Source organism: Octopus bimaculoides, chromosome 26 (genome assembly GCF_046866305.1).
Source record: "Octopus bimaculoides isolate indiv1 chromosome 26, ASM4686630v1, whole genome shotgun sequence".
NCBI classification, from domain to species: domain Eukaryota; kingdom Metazoa; phylum Mollusca; class Cephalopoda; order Octopoda; family Octopodidae; genus Octopus; species Octopus bimaculoides.
Genome location: NC_142953.1, coordinates 26492817 through 26512105, shown reverse-complemented (window position 1 = coordinate 26512105; position 19289 = coordinate 26492817). Strand labels below are relative to the sequence as shown.

Genomic DNA, 19289 nt, shown 5'->3' with positions numbered 1-19289 from the left:
TTAGAAAAAGGAAGAAATGACTTAGTCAAACTACTCAAGTTACAGGTATATTTATTTTAATTACCTGTGGTATTATATTGTTTTAAATGTAATAACTAGTAGTTGTAGTGGTCTTTAGTTAAGTTCGCTATTGTAATAAACAAGGACCTTGGTCAAGCCAACAAGGGAGCCTCTGCATAGTCACCTGACTGACTAGAAATCATCATCATCGTTTCCCACGCTTATATGGGTCATATGAAATTCATAGGGGTAGATTTTCTATGGCAGACTGCCCTTCCAGTCACAAATCCTTACCTGTTTCTCAGAAAGGTATGTTTTCCCATGGAAACATTGGAAATGAACACTTAACAGTGTTCTTAACAGTGACTTTCATTTACAACTACCACACAATGTCAAGACAAAGTGACACAAACACACACACGTTCTTATACGACGGGCTTCTTTCAATTTCCATCAACTCACAAAGCTTTGGTCAAGTTAGGTACAATAGTTAAGACAATTGCCCAAGGTACCAGGCAATGGGACTGAACCAGAAACTATGTGGTTGTGAAGCAAATGTCTGAACCACAGAACCATGCCTGCACCACCAACCAAATTCCCACAAACCACACTTCTTTTATTGTAACAAAAAGGTGGGGGGGGGGGGAGGACACATTGGCCAGTAGCAAAGGTCATGGCTGGAACATCTTGTATCATAATTCTGTTCAACAGCAACAACAATTACTAGGATCTTAATCAAAGAATAGATATGAGGAGGAGTCTCTGACATTTTTGAATGGCACTGATGAGGGTTCACATTTGAACAATCAATTTTGCAGAGATCTTGAAACTTCTGGCTTCTTCTTTTAGTTAATGCAGGAGTAAAACATAAATACTGAGCTAAATAAACAACATAATCTTGTGTGTGTGTGTGTATTTATATTTCTACAAGTCATCTTTTCCTTTTTTTTTCATATTTTATATAATTCTAGACTTTAGTAGAAAGCTTGTGTTGCTGGATGTTAATTTGGAATGACATGGCAACATTTGAAAAGATACACAACAAAGAACTGACAGTCTGCCATGCAAAAACAGAGTGATGACGTATGGTGGGAAATATTTTTGCTAGAGTCTGTGTGTGTGTGTGTGTGTGTGTGTGTGCACGCAAGCATGTGTAAACCAGTTCAGGTGAGAAAAAAGAAAATCCAAACAAGTCTAAACAGAAAAACTATGCGAAGGAGGAGAGGTGGCATTAAAATATTTTAGATCAAAGCAAACCTCCTCTATTAAACAACTAGATTATTTATTGGTTTTATGGAAATTTAATGCAATAAAGTTGGAACTAACTCAACAATTTATAAACGTTTTCTAAGCCAATTCTGTAGCTTTCAATTTAAGATTATTTTAGTTCACTTAAACTAAGACTCTTGAAAGAAAGGTATGAAAGTTACAGAGCCCCATTTCCATATCTCTATTTCCATTAATCATATCCACTCAACAGAAGGAAAAACCAGTACTGCCGGAAGAGAGCTCCTTCAAATGCAGTTGCTGTGTGCGTGACTGCCACTCCTGTGTGGGCCTGTGCAGCCACAACAGACGCTGCACCACCATCAGCAGTTGACACAATTTCTTCGAGCACAAATCCATGGCCTCTCAAGACCAACAGATGCTTCCTACTAATGTATCCACCACAATCCTTGTCTCTAATCATGTCACACTCTTTTCATACTGTAGTGCACTTTCCTACCCACCCACCTTCTCTGGTCTTCTATCTCCATTCTCTCCCTCTCTCTAGCTGACAATGCCATGTATTCACCACTTCAGCAAGAGACCTTTGCTTGACCTTCAATTCAAGTACCACACTCAGTTAAGGAGTCTTGCCTTGCAAGCTATTTGGTGGCCTCACTAGTGCTGGTGCCATGAAAAAAAAAAAAAGCACCTGGTACACACTGTAAAGTAGTTGGCATTAGAAAGGGCACCAAGCCATAGAAATCATGCTGAAGCCAACACTAGAGCTTGATGCAGTCCTCTGGCTTAGTGATTTCTGTCAAACCATCAAACCCAGGTCTACATGGAAAAAAAAGAAACATTAAATGATGATGTGATTCATATCAAAATGTCCAGGTCCATAGTTGAAATCCCAATCAGCCACTACCAATAATAAACAAGTGATTTTTATCAAAAGGCAAACTAGAAACGTTGAGAGATACAATTAACAGAGAAAAGCCTACTTACACACACAGCTAACATTTATACAGTGCGTGTATGTGTTTGGATGTGCGTGTGTGCTGAAGTACGAGATTACATAACACCAACATTCCTGTTTGTATTGCTTCAACAGTTTTTAACCTAAATGTCTTCAACTGTGAGATTCAATTACTTAATCACACTACCACCCCTGCTGCCACTGCCACCAACAGCAACACTGTCACTATACCACCACACGTCTCCGTGAAGATATGACTAACTGTGTTTCTAACATTAGTTCTTACCATGACCATGACTAAATACTTTGGACATGATGTCCAATGGATTCTAGTTATTAGTGTCAAGAGGAGAAGGAGAAGACAGTGGCCATTGCTCATTCTGGATGTCTACACCGAGTTTCTTCCAGAGAATGTGGTTCCAGAAGATTTGTTGGCTGTGACAGTGATTCATGGCTAGAGACCATTGTAATGAGAGAGGGGGGGGGGGACAAAGCTTCAGAGTGAATTTTGTCATCATCATTCAACATCTCCTTTTCCAGCTTGCTTAGGTCAGAGGGAATTTGTTGAGGCAGGTTTTCTACAGCCAGATGCTCTTCCTGTCACCCACTCTCATCTGATTCCAAGCAAGATAATATTTTCCCCACAGCTAGACAGGTTTTCCATAGAAGACTGAAAAGCAAGCAACATTGCTTATATGATGATGATGATGATGATGATGATGATGATGATGCCAAAACACACACAGCAGGCTTCTTTCAATTTCTGTCTACTAAATCCACTCCAAAGGCTTTGGTTAGCCTGGGGCTATAGCAGAAGACTTTTGCCCAAGGTGTCGCATGGTGAAACATAACCCAAGACAGCTATGCATGCACCTCATATTGGTGAGAACAAATTTACTTCTAAACATGAAAATGGCTTTTGGTTGGTTTCCCTTTAACCCCTTTAACGACATGCATATATAATGATGGCCCCATTGCAGATATTTGAGTAATATTTGAATCAATGGAAAGTAAACATATGACTATAACTTTCTCAACAATGCAGCAGTCACATTGAACATTTTTAAATGAGACCCCAGTATTATACTGAGTACAGCAGTTTTATCTCACTGTTGTTCATGAGAAAGCATTGTGCCCTTTAAAAGGGCAACTCTATCTCATGGTTTTAATAGTTACAAGAATGTTTATTGGGAAATGTATACTTGTTTAAAACAATTCAATTGTCTCACAAACAATATCTGAAGAATTCAAAATTTGACCAAGTAAATAATATTGTTAAGCACAAATAACTTATTGAAAATATTATTATTATTATTATTATTATTATTATTATTAAGGTGGAAAGCTGGCAGAACTGTTGGCACACTGGACAAATTGCTTAGCAGCATTGCATCTGTCTGTATATTCTGAATTCAAATTTTGCTGAGATTGGCTTCGCTTTTCATTCTTTCAGGGTCAATAAATATATGTACTAGACAAGTACAGGGGTCAATGTAATAGACTCCTCCTCCCGCCCACCTCAAACACTGCTGGTAATGTGCCAAAATTTGAAATTATTGTTATTGCAGTGATGGATTAGCAGAATTTTTTTAGATCATTGAAAACAATACCTTGTGTTATTTCTTCCAGCTCTTTACATTTTGAGTGCAAATCTCATCAGGCTTACTTTCTCATCCCTCTAGGGTCAATAAATTGGGGTTGATGTAATTGACAAACACCTACCTACCCCTATAACGTTGCTGACCTTGTGCCAAAATTTGAAATGATTATTATTAAGGTAGCAAGCCAATAGAATCGTAAATGCAACATTTCTTTGGGTTCTTTACATTCAAAGTTCTAATTCCGCCGCAGTCAACTTTGCCTTTCATCTTTCCAGGTTCAATAAAAATCAACTAATGCCCTCCATGGATAATATGATATCAGGAAATATGATAGACATACAATCATAATTATTTAACTTCCCTCAAATTTTTTGGTGTTTATTCAAAATGAATTAGATGAATGGCAAGTTTTCATAAAGGAAAATATTTATTACCTTAAATAAAATTGAATAACATTTGTGTAACTCCTCCATAGATACTGTCACTCACTCACTCTCCTCCTCCTCCTGTCTCCATAACTGTTTCTCTCTACTCACTTTACACGTCTAATGTTAAGTCTGTATCTCTCTTACTCTCTCACATCCTCTTTCAATACAAAGTGAAACTGGAGAAATCAATCAAAAACCAACCAACAATTACATCAGCTGTTGTTATTATACAGAACTGATGTGTCTGTGGAATATTCAGCCATTAACATTGCAAGGAGCTCGGTTGATTAAACAGCTGGAACACTTTGTTAAAACCAAATATTGGCGTCTTCATTTCTGACAAGCATATAATTTGAAAATTCAACAATCCATAGTTTTTCATAAGTGGAGGCTCATGACTTAGTGGTTTGGTTGTTGGACTTGAGATGGAAAGATTGTGGTTTCAATTCCTGGACTGGGTGGTGTTTTATGTTCTTCAGAAGAAACACTTTATTTCACATTGCTCCAGTCCGCTCAGTTGGCAAAAATAGCCATTCCTCAGATGGCTCAGCAGAAAATCTGGGGAACTGGCCCCGTCAGCAGTCAATAGGGCTCAGAAAGGGGCTTCATCCTAGATCTACATAGTGGTAGTCACCTTTGGAGAAATGTTTTGACTACAACATTTCAAAATTAGATTGCGTTTTTGTTGTGAAATGATAGATGTTGAACTTTTAACTTGTTGTGAAAACAATAAAAATATCCACCACCACCACCACCACCACCACATGCTTTTGTGTTGAGGCCTGCCATTCAGAATTAGATTCTTTTATCTATCAGTCAACTGGACTGTAAACTGCAAACAAAGTTCAGAAAGAAACATTAATATCATCAATCTTGATCTAGGATACTCTTTCAAAGTCAAACTGTTATCAGTGCAGGCCATATTTGCTTAGGACAGAGATAAGAATATGAAAGTCCAGTCATATCTAACACACACACACACACACACACACACACACACACACACAGCAATAAGTGATATTAGTGAGTATTATCTTAATGAGCATACCACATCCAGATATATTTTTACACATGGCAACGAGAACTGAGAGGTTATTAACCCTTTTGTCACCAGAGTTCTGTTGAAACACACTGCCTATGTTTCAATTAATTTTAACAACCACCCCACCCCACCCCGGCTCCTGTGCCGGTAGCACATAAAAAAGCACCCACTACACTCTTGGAGTGCTTGGTGTTAGGAAGGGCATCAAGCTGTAGAAACACTGCCAGATCGGATTGGAGCCTTCCGGCTTGCCAGTCCTCGGTCTAAACCATCCTACCCATGTCAGCATGGAAAACGGATGTTAAACGATGATGATGATCATCATGATTATTGAGTTGGTGTTTGAAACATAAATTAACATAGAATCTCCATGAAATATACTGCTTTTGATTCAATTTAATTTAGAAGTAAAGTAACTGTCATCATTAAGCTGGTGTTTGGAATATTAATACAAAATTCTGAATGGTGGTCTTTAATTTAGATTACTTTAAAACAAGGAAATTCATCATAAAACCATGAGCTGTGTCAGGCAAATTGATATCAAAAGAATTTAAAGACAATAAAAGTAGTAAAGAAGTTAACTTGAAGAGCGAAGAACCTCATGGCTATTAATCCAAATGTTTAAAAGTGATGCTATTAAATATCAAAAACCTAACAATTACAACACCTGAACTTAATGCTAGTGCTGCCAATTGTAATTCACCATACGTCACTGATGGATCAGAACACTTGCACCTTTAATGTTTTACTCTCTGGTCAATGTCCTTCATTGTCATCGTGATATTCACTTCAGTAATTCCTATTCTAGTTGGAGATGGAAAATTATTTACTAAAAATGTAAATGGGATTGATAGTAATTCTAATCTATAACTTACCCCGGTCAAATAGCATGCGCACACACACACACACACACACACACACACACACACACACACAGCCCCCATTTAGTTGAGGGAATTTTTTCTTCCCCATTTTCTTATCTTACAAGTTACTTTGTAAATTTAATAGAGCTGGTTGCATGAAAAAAAGTACCCGGCTGGTATTAAGAAGGGTATCTAGCTATAAAAACCTTGTCAAAGCAATGCTGAAGCTCGACTCAGCCCTGCAGTTCTCTGGATTCTGTCAAACCGACAACCCATACTCAGCATGGAAAACGGATACTAAACAATGATAATTCAGACTAAGTCACAGAAGGCGAAGCGTACAATCGAATGAAGGAGTGAGGGTGGAACAATCAAGTGAGGGGGATGGTGGAACAAGTAAAGGAAAGTGAGGTGAATGTCCCATATTCGAATTACCCACAAAAAGAAATATGTATGCATCAGCATGGTACAAAACCCTTTACAATTGCATTCGAAAAAACAAGCAAACTCTACTTTCAGATTATGGAAGACAGAATTGCCGATTTGGTAACTAATTACTAGAAAAACTGGACAATAAAGTACAGGCTAAAACAACCAGAAAATACCTTCATAAAGCAAATATTTCTTTTAATCCCGTGTTTATGTCCATTTTATACTTCATCTTATTGTGACTGCATTATTAAGATGGGGTACCACAAATGGCAGTAGCCCTTATGTGAAGCAATATTCCTGACAATGTGTGAAGGAGAGGAAGAGAGCTCAAACCCCTAAAATCAACAACAATAAAGAAAAAAAAACTTCAATTGAATCACTTTATAAAAGTTTTCAACTAACTTTGGTCCATAACCAATATATGTCTTATTTATTTCATGGTATGCATGCTATTTTATGAAATTATCTACGTCAGAGAAGGCCTCCACTTCTGTGGGGAGGGGGCACCTTTCTCCCAAATAAAAAGAACAATTGTTCAACCATTCAGAAGCTACTATCTGTAGATTTCATGTTGGATTTCTTCCAAGAGTTTGCTTAAATAACAACAGACACCAGACAGGCAGACAACAACTACAAACTTTATGAACAAACGAGGAAGTGTGTATTATTCAGCATTCTAAGCATGTCAGCCCAATTTGTTGTAACAGCAATCAAATCATTTCTGCCATCTGCTGAAACCATATGTTCCCAGCTTGTCAAGAATAGGACAAAAACAGCTAAGTTGACACTAAACTATAGGACAAGACTATCACAGCTAAAATGTTACGTTATAGAACCGCATGCTTCTAAACCTAACATACTAAATTTGACAAACCCTTTGTTGTATTTCAGTTGAAACACACTACCTCTGTTTCAATTTATTCCAAAAATAATTATTTATTGAAATAACTTTGGTGCTTAGAAAATAAATTAACAAGAAAAATCAACCCTAACACTCCTTATTCTGTTGGTGTCTTTTGCCAAACCAAAGTCACAGGGACTAGCTGTCAAGTAGCAGTCAAGAAAAAAGACACACTATCACACACAACAAGCTTCCATACAGTTTTCATCTACTAAATTCATTCACAAGGAATTGGTTGACCTGGAAGTATAGCAGAAGGCACTTGCCCAAAAAGCTGTACAGTAAGACTGAAGTGGAAAGCACACAATTGCAAAATGAGCTTCTTATCCACACAGCCATACCTAAGCCTATAATGTAGAATCAATCTGTAACAAGTTCACATCACAATTTACACTAGGACACATTTTGACCACCTCTACTCTGAATATTTCTCACTAATATCAACCCAGACCAGTATTTTTTTAATTGGTGCAATCACCTTAATCTATTCAAGCAACAAACTATATTCGAGTTGTTTGTTGTTCAATAGGCTAGGAAACAGGTGAGAGTTGGCAACAGGAAGGGCATTCAGCCATAGAAAGATCTACCTCAACAAATTGTCTCTGACCCACCCAAGCATGGAAAAGCAGACATTAACCCATTAGCATTTAAACCGGCCATATCCGGCCAAAAGTATCCTGCCTGTTTTATGTTAGAACTGGCCAGATCTGGTCTCTCACACCAACCCTACAATATCGTTTTAAAAATTAGCAGCTACCTCATCAAAATCTCATAGCTACAAGATAATGCATGATTAGTTCAAAACAAAGTGGATAAAAAAGCATCAATTTTGGCAGAATAATGCGAACACTAAAGGGTTAAAACAATGATAAGTTTCTCAATAGCTTTCAAACTATACTCTTACCTCAAGTCTCCCACTGTATAAAGACAGCATCACATTTCTTTGTATTGAACTTCAGAGTTTATGTAGGTAAACCTTATATTTCTTCCTTATTTTTAAGTTACAATGAAGACAATGAAGGGTAGCCACCAAACTGTCAATACTCTTCTACCATTCCACAGATTAACTGCCAAATTTCATCTGATTTACTTAGGGGTATCTAGCTAACATAAAGACAGACAGACATTTCGTCATAACCTTTCAGCACTTGTTGCTTGACTCCCCCCCCCCCCTCACCTCCTCTACTTCTACGTCAGCACTTGCTGACTTGATTTAATTAATTGCCAGCTCCAACTCACATCTGGTGGGCAGCAAACATAACTGAAGGCAAAGGAGACGAGAACAATGGGGTTTATTCACTCAAAAATCTTATATTTTTCTCAGCCACCTTTGCTAATGATATCTGATAAGACCAAAACATGTTTGGAGTTGTCACCAAACTCATTTCTCCACATCAAGTCCCCCCCCCCCCCACACACACACACACACCACTGCCTTCATAAATTTCTCCAGTCTTTTGTAACTGTAATACACAATTAATTGTTACGCTTTTTTTTTCTTCTTCTTCCTCTTTCTACCTTAATTTTACTTTACCATTTTTCACTCATTGCATGAAATATAAATATTGCTACACATTTAACTATTTAACTTTCATGTAAAAAAAAAAAAACATCTATCGAAAATTCCTCCAGTTATGAATCTGACCAATTTTTACCTTTGCTTTTTCGATAATGATTATTTACCTGAGATTTTATTCCAAATTTAAACTCTAGGAGAGTCAGAAGGAATAATTAAGATGAAAGGAATTTGAGACATTTAAACCAGAAAACAACCATTTAGAATAAAAGACACCAATAACAGGGAATTCAGTTACTTGATCCTTTGGTAGATATCCTCATCATTATCATTTAATGCCCAACTTTTCCAAGGCCAAACGGAATTTGTGGGCACAGGTTTTCTACAGCCAGATGCACTTCCTGTCACCAACCCTCACCTGTTTCCAAGCAAGGTAATATTCCTGCACAACCAGATAGGTTTTCCATGGAAGATTGGACATGGAGGACACTGCTTACATGACAGTGGCATTCATTTACAACTATCATATGAAGGAAAGGAGACAGTAACAACACACACATGGAAATAATATTGACAAACAGGACAGCATTTGGCAGACAGGGAGTAGTGATGGCAGAAAACTAGGGCACACAGATTTGTTGAAAATACATGTAATGGGCTTTTTGCTTTTTCGTACATTTTTTTCTTGGTAAATCACAAACCATTTCCTGTAAATTAACTGATGAAAGAATTTATATATATATATATATATATATATATATATATATATATATATATATATATATATATATATATATATTAGGTAGTTAGGGTAAATCCCAGCTGTTTCCTCTTGAATTATTATAATTTTTCTGTCTGACAAATTTCTAAAAGGAAATTCCTTATATGTCTATCTAACATATAAATTTTTGTAATTCCTATTGACAAACGAAACACTTGTAATGGAGAATAAATACTATGAAAAAATTTCCACTTTCCTGTTTTGTTATGACTTGAAGACTTACAGTTGAACATGGCTGTTTCAAACATGAAAGCAAAACTCAAATAAAATAAACCAATGTTTATCTTTAAAGAATCTTTGTAAAAAAAAAATTTTTTTTTTTTGAAAAGAATAATAAGCAAATAAATAAAATTGTGCACAAATACATTTGTTGTATTGGACTTTATAATGTTATTTATAAAAAAAAAATTAACGGCTGCAACAATACAATGATTCTGGCCATCACAAGGTCATCAACTTTGTATCATTCCTGGAGCTGATAGGCACCATTCTGATAATTATTAAATACAGAACTTGATATGATACTAACTGGTGTATATATATTAGATTGTGTAATGTTATGTTCTTGGAGAGGAACTTAACTGAAAACAAGTCAATCAACAAAATAATTAACACAAACGAAGATCTTATTCTATAGACATATCCTGGTAATTAGACAAAGGAAACTGTTATAATGGAACAACTGCAATGACAGACGAAATTAGAAAGAAAGTGAAATGTTCATTACATCTTAACTCATTTCGCTAAACACAGATTTAGTTTTATTGACTTTATGCTTTAAGGTTAGACGCATGGGGAGGTCTTGGTTAATTAGATTTACAACTTTTTTAAACAGCTGGTGAAACTAAATTATTTTCATTCATCGTCAGAATACAGAAAGTTTAGATGAGATGCCCCTGGAAGCATGAAAACTTTTGTGACAATCAGAACACACATCTTTTCAACTTTGCAACAATAAATAATAGAATTTTAACAGCAATTATTACTTTTCTTACATATATTGTTTTTTGTTTTGTTTTTTTAATAAAATTCATTTTAAGTAAATTTTCCAAGGTCAGATGTTGTATCTGTGAGTGTCTCCCACAATTCCCAAGTTTTGGGGTTTTTTTCTCCTCCTGTATGTTGTAACAAACAGTTTTCTGTGATGTGTTCAGCCAATACTTTCAAAATTAGCTTATACACTCACTTCTATTACTATGAATATATCAATATGATGACTGACAGCTGAAAAAGAAGGCTCCATATAAAAAAAAGTGCAGTGCTGTTAATTAAGATCGTAACCATGCTAGTGTAAATTATACAAAGTTAAAACTGGTGCCAACATCAATAACTAATTCTAGCTTTGGACATACAAAAATAACAGACAGCACTAGTCTAAAATTTCTGTGGAGTTTACTGCATTAGAAACATTGGTACCATTAGAGGCAGTGGGGAAATATTATCGTAAATAAATACAATATTAGGTTAGAGAGGAAATAGAAATGAAGAACATAAAATAACAATGTAATATGTTGGCTAAAACTTTGCGGAGATTTCTGGGGAGGGAAATTCATCCAGTGCTAAATTGTTGGACTTGGTTTCCTTTCGGGTCCAGTAGACTTAAGATTAAGAAGAGTTGAACAGTTTTTGGTCATGCAACTGGTCCATCAGTACCTGCTTCGTACTTACCGTCTGAGTAGCTGACCAACCACCTGTTGTTGTTGCTGTTCCACCTGCATGTAAAAGCTCCCAGTATTAAAAACAATGGTACAACTCCCAGGTAATTCTCAATACACTATTTCAGTGGTAATCCACAGAATGCATTAAATTCCAATAAAACGATGGCCCAGATTAAATTGTAACAATCCTTTGTGTGTGTGGTTTTTTAATGACATGATTCAGTGATAAGAATTCCAGATCAGAGGAGGGGTAGGAAATGGCAATTCCAATATTTTATGTACTCCTCATCAATGAGTAAGCATTGAAACTCCACATGGCGCCAGATGTACATTTGTATCCAGTCATGTAAAAATCCAATTTACACTCCAAAAATCCTTCAAGGGTTAACCAGATTTGCTAGAATATTAACACACGGCAGTGAGTTAATGATCTCTTAGATCTTTTTAGTAATGGTAATTCCATAAAAATGCTGATTCTGATACATATATATATACATATATAGATATATTTTACTCCAGACATTGGTATCCATGATGTTCTGCTATGTAAATAATACCATTTACAATGGTTAATCCACACATGTAATTGCCCTCAAAAAACTTTACCTGTTTTAGTAATCCAGCATTAGTGTTCCTTGATTAAGCTAGATTATGGCGAAGACCTCAGACGGGGGGGTTTCTCATTTAGTTTGACATTTTTTTTATTCAGGTTTTCATTTGCTTGTTTTTTAAGTATATATAATATTGGATGAAGGATGAGAGAAATGGAAGGACATTTGTGCAATAAGAAATATTCCCGTACATCCAACAGATTGCTGAAGTAAAGAATCCAAATCTTTAAGAAAATCAAGATCCAAAACACTAAAAGAAAAAATGGTGAACACAATACAAGTAGAAAAAAGTGTGTAAGAATTTACATCATAAATTGAAAAGATGGTGTGTTTCAGAAAGGGAAAGAAAGAGAGAGAGAGAGAGAACTGCAGAAATAATGAAAGATGGTGTGTGAGGAAAGAGAGAAATTGCAGAAATAATGAAACTATTAAAATGATGGAGACAACAAACAGTACAAGAGAAAATACAAGTCAAAACTTCACCAACAATCAAGAAAACATATCACTAATGATGCACAACACTACCGTGTGTGTGTGTGTGTGTGTGTGTGTGTGTGTGTGTGTGTGTGGTTGTGTGTGTGTTAAACACTTTATGATTTTTTTCCTTAAACATGGCCATAACCAAAAACAGCCAAATTACAATTTAGCTTTTGTTGTTTTCAATGAAATCTAAATGAACGAGTTTAAATATTTAGAGTTTCTTTTTCTTTTCTCCTAAGAAATCAAAAAAGATACTGATCAATGTATTTCTAATTAAGTGAGGAACAGTGCCTTGCAGTGGGGTGGGGGGTGCGAGTGTCTGGTGATGTTACATTTGGGTAGTAAGAATGTGCAATTAAACTAAAACGATGACAAACAGCAATAATAATAATAATAATAATAATAATAATAATTTCTAGCGTCGACAACATAAGAATGGCATTTGAGAAGCGCCAACATTTTGTTTCTGGCTTCAGCAAGCCATAAACCAACATGGAGGGTGACTTACCCTTTTGTTCGAGATGTGAAACTTGTTGATGGTACCCGAGTATGTAAGTATTGTCCTCGATGGGTTGCTGTCGTAGTCAATCCAGGATCGACTGGTCTTGTTACTACACTGCCCGTAGCAGTCCCTTCACTGTATTCTGTCCGTAATATTACATTTTCTATTTTGTTTTCTGAGCTGTATGCCTTGGAGGCACATTTAATGTCCATAAATGCCACTGTTGCACTAATTCCAACTTCATTTTCCTTCTTGGGATGAAACTTCACATTCTGGATTTTTCCATAGCTGTAAAAAATATATATAAAAAGTGCATATAAGAAAATGTTTTTCACATTGGCAGAAAAGAAAAGCCATTCTGACAATAACAATCTTTGTATATTTTGGTCAATTCCTTAACCCAATGAGACAACATTAATATGAGAAACCACTAACACTTTTGTCACCCTATCACTGTTGAAATAAATTTTATAAAAGAATGAAGAATTTAGGGAAATAACTTTCATTATTAAAGCAGTGTTTAAAACATAAATTAACAGGAAATTTTGATCACTTTAAGCCTTTTGTTACCATATTTCTGCTTAACTTTGTTTAAATTTTATAAATAATGAAGACTTGGTATTTGGAACATGAATTAACAGAAATTTTAATGCAAGATTTTAATTTAGTTCACTTTTAAAACAAGGGCTGGTATCAGACAGTTTGAAATCGAAAAGGTTAGCCTTCATCTTATGTCTTCATTGGTAAACTTTAGCGAATACTGTGATCAAGCCCTCCTTACCCAGAGACATAAATTTGGTAAGGGGAGGGGGGACTGGAGTTGTTCCAGTTCAGTAATCTGTTGATATAACTAAATCTGAAGAGATTTCAAAAATCAGTCGTAATTACCTCTGTAAATATTCTATAGAAACTGAATTTTAGATAAATATCTTCTTTCAAATTTTTAAACTAAACTTAACTAAACTCATTGAAAAAGAAAATAAAGTCTACTCTTTCACCTTTTATGATGAACATTCTAAAATATATTTTAGTTTTCATCATAGATTTTGAATTGTTAACAAATTTGTTGCAAGAAGATGCTTTAGCATTGTTTTCAAACCACAAATTTGTAACTGAATGTTTAAAGAAATGTTCCAACTCAAATGCTTACAAATGAATTAACAGTTAATACATCAAAACTTCATTAACAGTTAATACATCAAAACTTCATTGACAGTTAACGATACCAATCCCTGTCCTTTTTTGGAATGAGGAGTGAGTGGGGAGTAGGTGACAATAGACATAATTTAAATATTTACACCAGCCACTTTTAGCAAGGAAAGTCTGCATCTAAGGACATTCTTCTACACAACTGTATCTTCAGTTTCACTCAGCTAAAAAGGAACACTGTTTATTTACATCAGTTTACACAGCATTTATTTTGGAACTACTTCAGATATTCAATGTAGATATGGTTGATGATAATAATAATAATACATGTTGCATCAGAGAGAAGAGGAGAGATGGTGGTAATATGGCTTATTCCACGGCAACAGAACCTATAGTGGAGGTTAATTAAATAACACTGATTCCAGTGTATTAAGGATACTTTTATTAGCCACTGAGGGATGAAAAGTGAAACCAATTTCTGTTTAATTTGAACTTGGGATACAAAAACTTAAAACAAAATTTAGCAGAACGCTTAGCTTTCAACTGTTTTCTAGATACTACAGCACCAACTGCCCTACAAACACACTACCCCTGACACAACAGCAACATCAATAACTTTTTAGTCACATGATTTGTAAGGAAGGAATACCATTAATACTCCTGTACAAATGGTATTCATTTTATCACCTTCAAAGATAAATCAGATACAGTGGGACATGAACACTGACTGTAAGCTGAATATCCCACAGATTTGCCATGCTATTCCATTGGTACAAGCCCCACAGAGAACAAATATTAACCCCTTTTTTTTATTATCTGATCAGCCCAAAAGGATGAAAAGCAAAAGGCAGCTTTGATGAGATCTGAACTCAGGGCAAGCACACAAGTGATTGGAGAGAAATGATTTCTAGATATATTTGATATTTCAAGATATATTCTAGATATAGCCCCAGAGAGACAAGAGGTAGAAAGTTAGCTTCCAGTGGAAAGTCAACCTCCAGGAAGATGAAAAACAAAGTCAATACCGGCAAGATCTGAATCTGAAGATAAAGGGCTATAACAGAATAATTTGCGAAATAGGATTAATAATATTGATAATAAAAATAACTTTCTAGAGGCACAAGGCTTGAAATAATAATAAGCCTTTGATATAAATTTTCTCCAAATAGGTGAGTGTGTATGTGTGTGTATAAACTGCATAGAGTTGGGTATTTTCTTGAATTTATATTTATTTTTTTTAATAGAAATAACCATTTTATGTGAGTTAATTAGACAACACTGCTGAATAATTAACTGTGATATTATGCTTTCTGCACTATAGCTGAAAATTCATCTCAACTCTCTCCCGCTACTACGCAGTAAAATGACTTTAGCTGTAGCATATTAAACCACCACCACAGATACAGAAATAGCTGCATTCAACACAATTCTATATTAGCAAAGAAATGTCATTGATTAGAAGAATAGCTTACAATCACCAGAGAAGACTTTAATTATTCAACTTCTCTCTCTCTCCCTCTCTTTCTCTCTCTGGTGAATGTATGCAGCACACACACACAATAGAAGTTTTAACAAAAATGAATAGAGAATGTACACAAGTTAATAATAGACCAAGCATAAATTAACAGCAAGCAACAATGCGCGCGCGCACACACACACACACACACACACACACACACACACACACACACACACACACACACACACACACACACAGAGGTTTGTTGAAACAATTGACTATTCTTCACACTTCACAGTATTGCTATAAAGGAGATGAAGAGGGGGGACTGGATTTTTTTAATTGGTCTTTTTTTTCATTTTTTTTTTTTCATTACAAGGTTGGGAATTAGAGATATTACTGCCAGGAATATCAGGAATATCAGGAATATGTGATACTATGATCTCTAAGACCCCAATCCTTTTGGTTATATGAGAGTGCTAATAAAACACTCAGCCACACAGATGGAAACGTACTTTACATACAGACACGACAACAGTACTTTTACATAACACACGCACAGAGAGTGTGTGTGTGTGTGTGTGTGTGTGTGTGTGTGTGGACATTCAAATGAATGCACATAAGTATATAGACAGAGATGAGTGAATATATTTATTGATTTCACTTGGAGGAGGCTAATGTCATGGGCCTTTGCAAGACAATTTGAGGAGGAGTGGGGTTGAAATGGAAAATGAAATTGTCTCCTCACCTCTTCTCCATCTCTCGTTAACACATCATTCTTCTTTCCAATGATTACAATTATTATTATGCTTCTAGCAGCACAATATGTGTTCGTGTATATATATATGTATGTATATATATATATATATATAAATGTGTGTATGTGAGTGTAATATATATATATATACTACACAAACATATATACATTTATAAACACACATTCATATACATGCGTATTTATATGTATATACGCATACAATACATACACATATACACACATGTATATGCACACATACATATATACACGCAAAAATATATATATGTATATACACATACATTCACATACATGCATATGTGCATATACACATATATACACACATACATGCATATATGTATATGCACATATACACACACACACACGCATATATATATATACATATATATATACATATATACATACATATATACATACATATATACATACATATATATATATATACCACACACACAGAGGAAAATATAAATTATTTATAAACAATTATGAGAAATTAATTTAATGTATGTAAGGTGTCATTAGGGGTGGGGTATACAAGAATTAAGATGTGATGCTCATGCCTTTCTGAATGACAGTAACACCACATAAATATCTGGCACCAATGCAACTAATAGCTCTAATAATAATAATAATAATGATGATGATAACTGATAATAATAATAAAGCTGCTGGTAATGGAAAGAAACTTGGACATAAAAGAATGAGTCATTCTCTGAGTGAGCTGGTGAAGTGAGGGAAGAAAGGTGTCTAGCTAGGAGCCAAGCTGCTATTACAACACTAACAATAGAACAATCGACCAGGATTTACAGCTAAAAGCTTCTCAGAGAAGAAAAGTGTGTGTGTGTGTGTGTGTGTGTGTGTGTGTGTGTAGCACCAGCTGGACAACTAACATGGCAAATACCTGCTGCCCTCTATTTTGTTACAATGGATTTTGTTTATTATTACGTTTCAGAAGACAGACAGTATCAGCACAAACGGTTTAAGCTGCACCACACCACACCACCACAATCACACCATGAGCAGAAGACAAACTATATTCAACGCACACACCACAGATAACACTCATATACAACCTTTTCTACACATTGCAGTTTAATATGTGATTATGTATACATGCATAACAAGCTATACCTACAGTACGTGTGGTTATTATATACACACATACAGCAGCACCTATACACTAATTTCAGATGTGATGTTACACACACACACACACACACACACACACACACACACACACACACACACACACACACACACTACAGTTTAATCTACAATACAAACACACACATACAGTATAGTTTAATGTGTATTACACACACACCACACATATACACAAACCAGTTTAATATGCATTATACACACATCGCAATTTAACTTTGCACACCACACATACCACAGATTTGTATATTATACACATACATCACAATTTAATGTCTACTATATTTATATACACACTGTAGTCGAATGTATGTTATATACACACAGTTTAATATATATTAATACACACACAGAGAGTTTTATACAGTTTAATATATATTAATACACAGTTTTATATATATTATACACACACACACACACACACACACACACACCAGTTTAATGTATATTACACACACATACATATAGTTTAATGTGTATTACACACATTCACACATTCCACGTTATAATGTGTATTACACACACTCTCAAAACCATGCAATGTTAAAAATGGTGCCACATAAATGTGAGAAGAATGAGGTGCCAGTCTCAAATGTTAAATATTCAAGTCATTTTATATGTTGCAAAGAATCAAATAAAAGTTCACTTCACATATTACTTGGCAAGCAGCAATTATTTAGAAAGCTACAACGCAATAAATGCAACTGCTGCAGTGTGCAGCATGTAGCTTACACTAACAGAACCCAGATGACCTAATTAGATAATTAAATAATTTGGAAGCGGCATGCTATATAACTGATTAAAATGTCTCCTAGTATTTAACTGGTACTCATCAACCCAAGTGGGATGTGGACTAAGAACACACACATGTTTAAGGTATGTGGTCCATTGCTTAGGGATCTTTTATGAAAGCCCAAAAGATCAGGGATGGGAGATCAGACAGACTTAACAGGGAACTTACTGTAGTAAGGATTGAAATCTATGACAGAGTTCACAACAGCATGACAACAGTGTAAAAGTAGCATGGCAGTATGACGTTAGTAGCATGGCAGTATGATGGAGCAGTGTGACATAAGTCTAAGAATAATGTTATATATATATTATACACACACACACACACACACATGTACATACATACATCAATTAGTGTCATTATCATTATTTTAAACATTCACTTTTTCATCCTCACATGGATTGGGCAGAATTTATTGAGGCAGAACACCTATGGCCAGGTACTCCTGTTGCCAACCAATGCAATTATTTCCCCATAACAAAACATGCTTTCATGGAAGACCGGAAACAAAGGACGCGGCTTGCATGTTGGTGGCACTCATTTACAACTATCACCTGATATCACAACAAAGAGAAACACACACACAGATAGAGACAAACAGACAGATAACTATATTTGTATGATGAGCTTTGTTTAGCTTCCATCTATGAAATCCACTCACAAGGCTTTGGTTGGCCTGGGGTTAAAGTAGAAGACACCTGCCCATGGTGCTACAAGGTGGGACTGAACCCAGAACCATGTGGTTGGGAAGCAAACTTTTATATATATATATATATATATATATATATATATATATATACACGCACGTGCGCACGCACACACAGTATGTAACATTAATGTAGCAATGTAACATTTTTGTACAACAGAAGGGTCGCACAGTAAGACATTGATGTAGCAGTGTGGCAGTAGGGAAGTTTTAGACACACACACACACACACACACACACACACAC

General features: G+C 35.4%; 1 protein-coding gene across 5 annotated transcripts in view; it reads right to left on the bottom strand.

The window, feature by feature from the left end:
• LOC106872232 (uncharacterized) overlaps positions 1 to 19289 on the bottom strand; it is a 158589-nt gene that overhangs the window by 98351 nt on the left and 40949 nt on the right. For 3 of the 5 annotated variants that reach the window (XM_089342790.1, XM_089342792.1, XM_089342791.1), the window contains exon 2: positions 13007 to 13288. In XM_089342790.1, the coding sequence (XP_089198916.1) occupies positions 13007 to 13288 (282 nt within the window). Of the gene's footprint in view, positions 1 to 11417; positions 12243 to 13006; positions 13289 to 19289 lie in introns of those variants that run through there. The other 2 variants (XM_089342794.1, XM_089342793.1) reach the window with 2 other exon arrangements.